This window comes from Galeopterus variegatus, unplaced genomic scaffold (genome assembly GCF_000696425.1).
Source record: "Galeopterus variegatus unplaced genomic scaffold, G_variegatus-3.0.2 Scaffold948, whole genome shotgun sequence".
Classification (NCBI taxonomy): Eukaryota; Metazoa; Chordata; class Mammalia; order Dermoptera; family Cynocephalidae; genus Galeopterus; species Galeopterus variegatus.
In genome coordinates, this window is record NW_007727059.1 from 380,714 (window position 1) to 392,574 (window position 11,861).

General features: G+C 43.4%; 1 protein-coding gene across 1 annotated transcript in view; it reads right to left on the reverse strand.

Moving 5' to 3' along the window:
- Window positions 1–3,076: 3,076 nt before the first annotated feature.
- The window catches only part of LATS2 (large tumor suppressor kinase 2), a 59,598-nt gene continuing 50,813 nt past the window's right edge, over window positions 3,077–11,861 (reverse strand). Inside the window, exons 4-8 of the mRNA XM_008573665.1 lie at window positions 11,401–11,861; window positions 9,841–10,423; window positions 8,742–8,924; window positions 6,999–7,105; window positions 3,077–4,239 (exon numbers count right to left, since the gene is read on the reverse strand). Coding sequence (XP_008571887.1) covers window positions 3,745–4,239; window positions 6,999–7,105; window positions 8,742–8,924; window positions 9,841–10,423; window positions 11,401–11,861 — 1,829 coding nt within the window. The 3' untranslated portion in view covers window positions 3,077–3,744. The remainder of the gene's footprint in view (window positions 4,240–6,998; window positions 7,106–8,741; window positions 8,925–9,840; window positions 10,424–11,400) is intronic.

Genomic DNA, 11,861 nt, shown 5'->3' on the forward strand with positions numbered 1-11,861 from the left:
TGCCCCCTGGGCTAATGCCAGTCCTGAGGGTGGGGGACAAGGGCCTCGGACACACCTCCCAACACATGCAACCACTCCAGTGATGACCACTGAGCCACCGCAGGAAGCGCCCGGGCTCTCCCTAGCTGGGGCAGTGGGGGGCTAAGGGCCTCAGCCACACCCCCTGACACGCGCAGCCAGCCTGGTGATGACCACCAAGCTGCAGAAAGAAGGGCCTCGGGTTCCTGAGCTGGGATGGTGGGGGGCGAGGGCTTTTGCACACCCCTCTGACATCTGCACCCAGCCTGGCAATGACAAGCCACCGCTGGAAGCCCCCTGGTCTCCCCTCTGGGAATGTGGGGGTACCACAGGCCTCAGTCCCACTCCTCCTCCTCCCTCCTTCCATCCCATTTCCTTCCCTTTCTCCTCTCCCCCTCCCTCCCAACTGCTCCACAACAATATCCTAGAATGTAAAAAAAATTAATAAAATTATTTTCTTAAAAAAAAAAAAAAGCAGCATGCAGAAATGCACTCTTGCTCAGCCCTTGCTATGTGACACCCTGCATTGTCACAGGACTCTATGTAGAGTCCCCACCAAGAAGGACCTCACCAGCCCCCTACTCTACTTGGACCTCCCAGCCTCAAAAACTGTAAGAAACAAATTATTTCTTTATAAATTAACCAGTTTCAGCCATTCTGTTATAAGCAATAGGACACAGACTAAGATAACTTCTTTTTTTTTTTTTTTCTTTTTGTCTTTTTTCGTGACCGGCAACGGGATCGCAACCCTCAGTGTCGTGCCCGCACCGTGCTCAACCAGTGAGCAGACCGGTCTCCATATGGGATCCGAACCCTCGGCGGGAGCGCCACCACGCTCCCAAGTGCCGCACTCCACCGAGTGTGCCACCGGGCTGGCCCCTAAGATAACTTCTGACCTAGCAATTCCACCTCTAGGAATCTGTCTTACAAACTGACCTTCACACACACAAAATGATGGCTGTAAGAGGTTATTTATTCTAACACTGTTTGTAATAGAAAAAGATCAGAAACCACTGAATGTCCATCAACACAGGACTGATGTGATTATAATACCCTCACAATGGAATACTACGCAGTAATAATAAAGAATGAAGAACTCTTTATGTACTGGCATAGATTGCCCTGACACATTGTCAAGTGAAGAAATGGACACAGAAAATATGCATAACACTTCCCATTTCTGTAAGAGGCAAAAAAGTATACAGATACATATTTTCTTGTACTGTGTGTGCACAATAAACTTATTAATTATTTGTTGTCTGTAGGGAGGTGAACTAAATGACTGGAAATGAAGCAGGAGGCATTTTTTTGTATATCTTTTGACATGTTTTGATTCTTAAACTGTGTGATTTTACCTATGGAAGACTAACCCAAAGAAAACAAATTATAATATTTTCCAAATTTCTTAATACTATTTTAAATGAAAGGTCAGGTGATTGTAATCACCCTCTCCATTTCAATGTATCATGCATGGAGATTGGCTCCTATGTATGATTCATCTTATCACCTACCATCTTTGATATCTCATGGAATGCCCTCAACAACCCTAATGAGGTATACTGTGTACCCGTTTTACAGAAGAGAAGCTGGTCATGGAACCAGGCCTGATTTGCACTCTGTATGCCTGACCGGAAAGCCCGTTTCTCCACACCCCAGGCCCTCCTGAGACAGAGCCCTGTCTGAGAGGTTCCTCTCCGTCCCCTCTGTGCCAGTGGCTCTGTCATGTTCGCAAGCCTGGCTGCATCTGAATCACCGGGGAAGGACGGGGAAGCTACCGCATGCGACGCAAGGAAGAACTTACACATTCCAATAAAACATGATGCCAGCTAAGGGATTTGGATCCAAATTTTTAATAATAAATTGTGCTAGTAGAAGCTTTTCAAAGACAATGATATATCAATAAATAATAGTTAAATTGAGTTCCTGAGAAAGAACCTACCACAAAAAAGTATGTCAGAGCGCTGTAAATAACAACATGGCACTACTATAAAACAGCAAAAGTACTGTCAGTCACGATTATAAGCACAGCAGACTTCAGATATGCCTTTCATACAATGTAAACCAGTACACGGGAATTGTTTTTTTGTTTTTTGTTTTAGTTTAGACACTGATAAACGTATAAGTGTTATTGCCTAGATGTATACTAAGTAATGGATACATTATGCTAAAAACTTCAAGGAGAAATATGTGGCATAATACAATGAAAATATGACGCATCAGATTTTTTAAAAAGCAAAAAGAATTGAACTTTTTACTCAAATATAAATCACTTTAAATAGGAATCATACTAATTTGAAATAAGAAATACTTTGTGTGTTTATCTATGTAGTTATATATACACCTTTACTTCTAAGAAAATATGTATGGCTTAATTATTTTTTTTATTCCAATGTAACTTTGAAGAATCTTTGCTTCTTTACAAAGGTTAGAAAAAATGTATTGTTTAAAAACCAAGTTAATATTTGATGCTTCAAAGCACACTTAAAAAATGTGAAAGAAAAAAAATCAAATCACTCAATATCATTACGGTAACATCTCTGCTGTCTAAGACAACAGGAGGAATAACATTCATTTAACCTTTCAGTGTGGGCTGTCTGTAAGGGGAAAAAATGTAGTAGTAGGGTCTTAGCTATGGAATTCCACATACCAGCTATACCAAGCACATAAGAGCATACTGACTAGAGAAATGGACATATGTCCATGATTAATTTAAATTTTTTGGCATAGCTAAATTAATCCCTTTTGATGTATACAAGGTTAGTACATGATAAATGTTTAAGTTTACCCCCAAAAGAATCCAATCATACCCAAGACACACAAAAAAATCACTTCTCAGTTACACATCTGCATTTCTTTAACAAAAATAAGAGATACAATCATAGCGAAGAAGTCACCCACACGATACATTATCAGCACACCTTCTAGAACACCTCATTTAAAGACACTCGGTAAAAATATATTCACAGGACCTGCTGTGAACGGCAAGATATGGTAATTTTATAATAGAAAAAACCCTGCTCATGCAGTACTCTCCACACACCAGACATCTGAAAACACACCCACATTGTCACCTTGCTCACACTTTCTACTGTACTATAATATGCAAAAAAAAAAAAAAAAGAAAGAAAGAAAAGCAGCTTTTAACATTATACCACAATTTTGAAATGTGGGAAGAAATACAAAACAAAAACCATTGTGTGGATAAAACGGTCTCCATGACATCTGAGCAGAGTGTTCTTTTTTTTTTACATTATTGCACAGAGATTTTTATCACGTTCTTCACTTTCTGTCTTTTCCTAAATGTGGATAAGTGCTATGGATAAAATACAAATGTAGAAAATAACAGCAGCATGATTTGTCAAAATTAATCCCTATAATTTAGTAAGAAAAAATGGATATAAACAAAATAAGTGCTCTTTCTAAACTGTACTAAATTTTTAAAAATATTGTTTTAATGCAGTGAAGGTCCTCAAAAAAGCCAAATTCATAGCAATGTTGACCCTCCCCACCACCCACCAACCAGAATCTAGAAATGAAGATTTGTTACACTTGAGTCCTTTTTTAAAATGTTTCTTGTTTGTTTGGGGTATTCTCAGTGAAGACCAGAATTTCAAGTGGTCAACGGACTGATCTAAAACAAAGCAACCCTCAGCCTCCCCGTGTGCCTACACAGGAACCAGCTGTGCCCGACCTCTGGAGAGGCCAGCAGTGGTGTTTGGCCACCATCTACACGTACACTGGCTGGCAGCCTTCAGTCTGCTCCACCAGATCAGAGTTTTCTAGATCTGAGTTCTCAGACTGCGAAGCTTCTGCTGCTGAAGGCTTTGGGCATCTAAAGGGGTAGCCATTGTCATCAAAGAACCTTCGGAAAGTGAATTCGTAAAACGCATGCTCAGGGTGCTTGTTACCGGGGGAGGTAAGCGTGTCCCAGGCCTTGGCGCTGCCTTCGCTAGCGTCGTTCCAAGGGCTTTCTTCATCTACGGGGTCAAAATTTGAGGTGTCCATGGGGTGGCTGATGGTGGGAACGTAAGGCGCTGGCTGTTTCCGGATGTCGCTGGAGAAGTCGATGGCGCTGAAGAACGGGTGGGCCTTCAGGTCATCGGCCCCGTCCCGCCCCAGGCGGTGGTCTGCAGAGCAGCACAATCTGGTGATGAGGTCCCTGGCCTCAGGGCTCAGCGTGACCTGGGAGGGAAAGTGGAGTGTGCTCTCCCAGTTTATCACCTGAAGAGACAACAGAACCGAAGCTTCAGTTTCTCCTCAGAGCCAAGGTCAATCTGGCACAGGATGTGATGATGGGACTCTTAAACAGTTTTAGTTTCACAATGGGAGATCAGTTAGAATAGACCAGAAGCAGCCGTTGTTGATCTGAGCAGCTATAAAAGGTCAGTGCGCTCTCAGCAGATGGCTCACAGCCTGCCTGAGGTGCGGGATGGTGAAGCCAAATACAGACAGAAAGACACGGATTTTCTTCTATGAGAAATACTGTGTAGCAAAAGAAATGTGCGATTTCCACAAAAATGAAGAGACAGATTGTCTGAGTTATTTTCTTTAGCCATGGCAATGGATTTCATGACTCTCATTCAATACTAATTGTGGCTGACGGGTGATCAACTGAGGTTTTGTTAAAAAAAACAAAAAAACAAAAAAAGTGACCTCACAGAGAGGAGGAATAGAGCTGACCACGGCCTTAGCCTGAAGTCTGTGATGCTCAACCGCACAGAGCAGCCATCTGGACAGTCAGTAAATGTGTGTATCTACTGTGACAAGAAACCCAAGGGACGTCTTTATTGTGTATACTTAGAATCGGGAAGAAACAAGGCCAATAGAACTGGCTGCAGGTTGGGTGATGGGACGGTGGGTAAGGCCCGGAAGTGAGTGAGCGTGTGGGTGGGTGGGAGGGTTGGTTTGAACCTAAGCAGTTATTTAGTAGAGCTAAAATTACAAAACCCATAGAAGAGAAAATAGGGTAAAATCTTCACAACATTGGATTTAGCAATGATTTCTTGAATATGCGCAGGAAACAGAAGAAAAAATAAACTGGACCATGAAAATTAAGAACTTGTGCATCAAAGGACATTATCAACAGAATAAAAAGGCAACCCACGGAATAGGAGAATATACAGTATTTGCAAAGCATATATTTGAAAAGGGGTTAATATCCAGAATATATGAAGAACTCCTATAACACAACAACAAAAACCCAAATAACTTGATCAAAAAAAGGCAACGGACTTGAATAGATATTACAAATGACCAATAAACACATGAAAATATGTCCAATATCATAAATTGTTAGAGAAATACAAATGAAAACCACAATGTGGTATCACCTCACACCCATCAGGATGGCTACTATTAAAAGAAAAAAAAGGAAATATAACAAGTGTGGCCGAGGATGGGAAAAAACTAGAACCTGTGTGCACTACCGGTAGGAATGTAAAATGGTACAGCTGCTGTGGGAAATAGTTCGGCAGCTTCTCAGAAAGTTAAACTGAGAATGACCGTATGACCATCAATCCCACTCCTGGGTAGACATCCAGAATAACTGAAGCAGGGACTCACACACACGTGCACGCCCGTGCTCATGTCAGCACTGCAGAGCGAAAGGCGGGAGCAACCCGATGTCCATCAGTGGGTCAATAAGTAAAACGACACTGCACATGCGGGCACTTCAGAAAGTTCATGGAGAGGTTCATATTATTTTTTAATTCTTCTTTTCCATGAACCTTTGGAAGTACCCTAGTGTATGTACAATGGACGACAGCCTATTCTGAAACAAGCCACAACATGGATGAACCTTGAAGACATTATGCCAAGTAAAATAAGGCAGAAACAAGAGGACAAATACTGTAGATTCCACTTCCAAGAGGTATCTAAAGTAGTCAGGTTCATAGAAACAGAGAGTAGAACAGAGGTTAGCAGGGGATAGGGGAGGGGGAAATAGGGAGTTACTGTTTAATGAGCACAGAGTCTCTGCTCGGGGGGATGAAAACATGTGGAAATAGAGAGTGAGTGGTGATGCTGAGAGTGACGCTGTACAACACTGTAAACATGCCTAATGCCACTGAATTATACACTTAAAAATGGTTAAAATGGTAAATTTTACATCATACATATTTTACCACAATTTTAAAAAGTCTCGGTTATTATCATGCAGGCAAATTAGTAAACGGTTTAGCAATTCAATTAGGATGCAGATAATGACAAATTCTACTTTTACTGTTCCTAGAATGAAGCTAAGCCTTAATTTAGTGTTTTTCTAATTAAAGAGTTATTAATTTAGGCTCTACCATGGTCTCCAGGGCATATGAAAACTTCCTAGAACTGTGTGTCAGTAGATAAGTCCACTGAAGATTTCAAATTCTCAATTCAAATTCTCAGTTCAATCCTTAAGTAATTAAATAATTTATTACAGAAAGCAAATGACTGTCATTCTGAAACTAATTATTTAGTATTAAATGACTGACAGAATAATTATTTAACTACTTCAAATGAATATTAGGAATATGCACAACTAGCCTGACCACACAGCTGACAACCTGCAAACAATAATAATATAGCATCCAAATAAACAAACTGATTTCTTTGGATACAGTTCATAAAGTTTTGTTTGCTCTTTGCAAGTTAGGCATGGGTGGAGGCAGGGAGTGGACCTGCCTCTAGTGCTGCTCACTGTTTATAGTTCTTGTCTAGACAGAACGAGATGGCAGATGGCCAGTGGTTTAAATAAAATTTCAGAGACATTTATATATCAAAAGTCAGGTCCAACTCTGTGGATTTACTTATCAAAATAAAAATCTTAAAAATAGATAATAATAATTTTAAAATAATGATAATATTACTTAAAAAATCCCATCTTATACAACTGCCATTCCTACCCTATGCAGAATAAGAGGTCAAATGCTGACCAAAGGTTCATGGGTGCTCAGAAAAGCACAGTGTCTTTGCAGCGAGCAGAGGCGCGTTTCCATCCCCGTTACCTTCAGCTGGGTTTCCGTGGGAGTAGGTGCCAAAAAGGGTGGCTGCCCCACCAGCATCTCGAAGAGAATCACTCCAACACTCCACCAGTCACAGAGTTGAGTGTACCCTGAAAGACAAGGTTCACTCAATCCCGACACAGGCACGAATTCTCCTCAGAAGTGAATCTTATACAACCCTGAACATACGGGTTTACTGTGAGTGGGAAAGCCCACGGAAGCAGCACCGCGCCACGCGAGAGAAGTCAGGCCTGCATGTGTGCATCTCCCTGCAGAGGACTGGGAAGGACTCATGCCAGCCCTAAAGGTTGTCACGGGGGCCCCGGCCACTTTTACTTTCTTATTTTCAATCTTAAGTCTGTGATGAAACAGGATGCTTTTGTAGTAAGACAAGATTTCCTAACTTAAAAAGATTACTGATATTGTTAGCAATAATACTGGTCACTAACCAGTATTTTAAGTTCTCAAAGATCACACAAATAGAAACAAATTAAGTAACAGAAACTGAAAAATGTAAAGTACTAAGACCTGTGAATCACCAGGTGAGGCTGTTCACAGGGGACTTCCAGGGGAGGCTTCTAAGTCAGTTTTGGGAAAAGTTGAAGAATATGGGGACAAGGAAGAGGAAAGGGGGACACATGATGGCAAGGCCCTAATGGAGCCAGGCCTTCCTCACAGGGCTCTTGTCTAGGCTTGGGCGGGGCCAGCCTCACGAAGGCTGTGGAGCAGGTTCATTTACCTTTGGTTTTTTCCTACTCTTCCTTCACAGCCCCATGTCCCCATTGAGCCAGGCTCATCTTGATGGCACCAGGTCCTTGCTAAGCATGAACTGGGATGCTGGAGGTCAGCCCTTGGGTGGCCTGTGGCAGCATTTGCCAGTTCAGCCCCTTCAGAGTGCTCTGCCATCCTTCCCTCCCACCTCTTCCTGTCCCAGTCTGGCTCTGGGGGCTGCAGAATAACTCCAAGTGCTAGTTTCCTCTGGAATGTGGCACACGGCGGTGGAAAATGAGACTTTTATGGGCCACCAAGGTGAGTATCCACCTCTCAAGGTAGTTATTGCTATATGCATGGTGCTGAGTGGTTAAGCAGCTTGCTTGGATTACCACAGCTAACAAAGAAAATCTAGACTTGAACTGGGTCTGGCTGGCTCCAGGAAGTTTAAACAACACACGGGAAGGGACGGGTTGCCATCTCTGGAGTTACTGCACAGAATCCAATCAATGAGCTCAGTGGAGGAGTCCTTTTGTATCCATCCAGGAGACAAATTTTACTGAGCACTTGAAATTTTATGCTCACTACTGTTTGCAGATCTCACCTTCCAGGTGCCTCTGATCTAGCAGGGAAAACTGGAGGAAAACAATATTTGCATGCTGCCAGACTCTACACCCAGCTGGACATGGTACTACTTAGCTAGAAGCCTGGGTATGGAAGAATTAAAGCTAGAACCAGGAAATGTATGGGTTAGGCAGACTGAGCAGTGATCCTGTGACCCTTGGAGTTGTTCACATCATTTGACTCTGTAAAGACCAGTTCTAGAGTCACTCGCTTGGCCTCCAGGTAGAAAGCCCTAGTGGAGCAGACGGTGGCCTGACAGTGCATGCTTCCATCACCCCTGGAAGCAAGGGCACTTTCAAGACAGAAAGGAGATAGGCTGGAGGCTTGTTAAGGAAACAGGTCTGAAGGTCAAGATCACCTCAAGTTGGCAGCTGGCTATGGAGCACTCAGGCAAGCAGCCCAAGCACGTACCTTTGCGGAGGAGCACCTCTGGCGCGATGTAATTTGGGGTCCCAACCAGGGAATGTGCCAGACACCTCTGATGCTGCTTCCGTGCTCTCTGTTCCAGGGTCTTCAGCCTCTCTCCACATCGACAATTAGACACATCGTCCCAGAGGTCGCTGGGCTCCATGCTGTCCTGTCTGATGTGGTTCCCTTCACCCACAAATTGGGGTGGTGAAAGAAGAAAACAAAACACAAAGTGAATTTGTATTCTTCAACAATGCAACAAATTCATAGCTTAAACAGAAAAGTAATTCAAATCAGCTACTGATACATTAGGACAAAGAATCCTCCCCACCTGCCCTATAGGGGCAGCTGGCTATTCCTGGGCTCTGAGACCCAAGTTGCCAGGTAAACACTAGTACCAGGCATAAACAATGGCTGAAGCAACAACAGAAAACTGCACGTATGCCGAGCTGGCAATGAGACACTATGAATAGGAAAGTTCTTCAAGAACTGTGGGGACATCACTGTTAGCACTTCTCAGGCCAATATCAAAGGCTAACACCTGTTTAACAAGACATGTTTTAAGATAAACATGGAAAAACTTAAGAGAATTTTAAAATTATGAACAAAAATGACTTCAATGCCAGAAAATGAAAATGATACAGGGTTAGTTTTGAGTTAAAAAATAAAAGTCTCAGCCATAATATTAAAATAACTATTTCAAGAATCCAGGCCATAAATAAGATAATGACCATCTGTTTCTGACTTTTCCAAATACGGGAACTACAGGAAATGGAGTTAAACTATGCTTTAGGTAGATCCAGGTTAGCTGTAAGAAGAGAACTCCTTGGGAAGTTAGTGCAGAATGACAGTTCCCCACAAAGGCCCCGTGACACCCCACAGCATATATAGTTAAACTTAAATCCAGCAACTTAAAAAAAAAAATCAAATGCATATCATACTATTCCTTTAGGGAAGGAAGAATGTCACACCCAACTATAAAATAATTGAATGACAGATCATTTCAAAATGATTAGGAGCCACTGGGATGGGGAATAGGTGCCTTAGATGGTTGAATTATGTCTAGATGTAGAAAGTGGATGTGCCTTGCCTAAGACAATACCTTTCTGGTAGTATTTGGAATTGTGAGTCCACCTGAATCCAGTGCAGAGGCCAAAATCTGTCAGTTTGATGTGACCATCCAGATCTATCAGAATATTGTCAGGCTTGATGTCTCGGTGGATGAAGCCCATCTTGTGCACACTCTCAATGGCCAGAGTCAACTCTGCGATGTAGAACCTGGCCAGGCTCTCGGGGAAGACCTCCATGCGGATCAGCAGGCTCATCATGTCCCCCCCCGGGATGTAGTCCATCACAAAGTACAGGCTGTCTTTGTCTTGGAAGGAGTAGTAGAGTTTGACCACCCACTCATTGTCTGCCTCAGCGAGGATGTCCCTCTCGGCCTTGACGTGGGCCACCTGATTCCGGTTCAGGACGTCCTTCTTCCTCAGGGTCTTCATGGCGTACAGGGCATGAGTGTCCACCTTACAAGCAAGGCACACTTCTCCAAAGGCACCAATCCCGAGGGTTTTGATTTTCACAAACATGGACTTGTCCATCTTGGCCCTCTTCAGCCTGTTGTAATTAGACTCCTTCTGGTAAAGGATCTTCCTCATCTGCTCCTGCTCAGCTTCACAGAGTCCAGCCTGCACAGACGGAAAAGAAGAAGGAAGAGTCATGGCAGAGGGTCCCAGGACAGCAGATGACTGGGGCGGGGGACGCCCTGGAACTGAGAGGCCCCTAACTTAACTTATAGAAAGCAGAATATCGAAGAGTGGGTTCGATATACAGCACAAGCAAGGTAATAACCAGCTTTGTTCTTCACATCCATGTACAGACACAAATCTGGAATCCAAAGGTGAGACAAAGCAGACGGTTCTTTTTCCAGGTGACTTTAGGTTCTAAACACTAAGAGAAACCTCTATCAATAAAAACCTGTGGGAAAAGGGAGCCATGACATTCCTGGATCTCCAAGAGCAATGTAATAGTTTAATAGCTCAAGGAAAACAGGAAAACAGAAAAGAGTCAACAAATATGGGACAGCAGAACATAAGTCGATGTTTAGAATTTGGAATTATTGGCTTTGTGTGATTTAAATTTACTATTTTAATTTAAATAATTTCATTAATACTTACCTTCTCTAGTACTTTATTGTCACATAAGGTAAATATTTTTAAAAATTTACTAATTAAAGATTTAAAGGAAGGACAAATGGTTCACTACCAGATACAATTTTCCTTACAAATCCTACAATTTCAATTTATAAAACCTCAAACTTCGTTTCTACTCTATCAAAATGTCATAATATTATTAAGTCATTCTTGATGAATTTCGTTAAAGAACAAGGACACACTATCAAATTCAATTTGCTGATTTACCTGTTAGCTACATCATGCACAGCTATCAGGATTCTCCTGGAAGGTCAGGGGAAGGGGTCCGAGGGGGTAAGAGAAAGGGGGGCCGCGACACCTGCCATTTCTCTAAGTTGCTGGCCCCATAACCCGACCGTTGCCTGCGGGGTGGGTTTGTGATAAAGCCGGAACACGAAAGGAATTCTGCTGTGCTCTACATACCACGTTAGGGAAGGCCGAGGGGCTTTAGCTAGAACTAAATGAGAAATTACTTTGGCCATCTCCTGTTCCAGCTGCATCCGCCGGTTGACCTTCTGTTGGTAGGTTTTTATGACATTTTCCACGTGCTGCTCCATGAAAAACTTAAAGGCGTATGGCGAGTAGCTCTTGATGCGCGACTCTCTCTTCTCTTCGTCTCTGCTGTTTTTGCGGACAGGGACAGGAGAGGTCTGGATCTGCTTTTTGTCCTTCCCGCCTTTGTCCCCCTTGTCGCTCTTGAGGCTCTTGTCGCCCCTGTCGGCGGGCTCGGCGGCCGGGCCCCCGCGGAGGCCCTGCTCCACCCCGCTGCCCTGGCCGTCCAGGCTGTACTGCTCCGACTTGCTGTGCCGCAGCAGGTGCCTCGGGTAGGGCGGGGGCGGGCACCGGCGCTCGGGGCTGCCGTACTCCGCGTCCAGCGGGTGGGCGCCGCCCAGGGCCAGCGGGTGCTCGTCCTTGGTGTCCAGGCCGTCGCCGG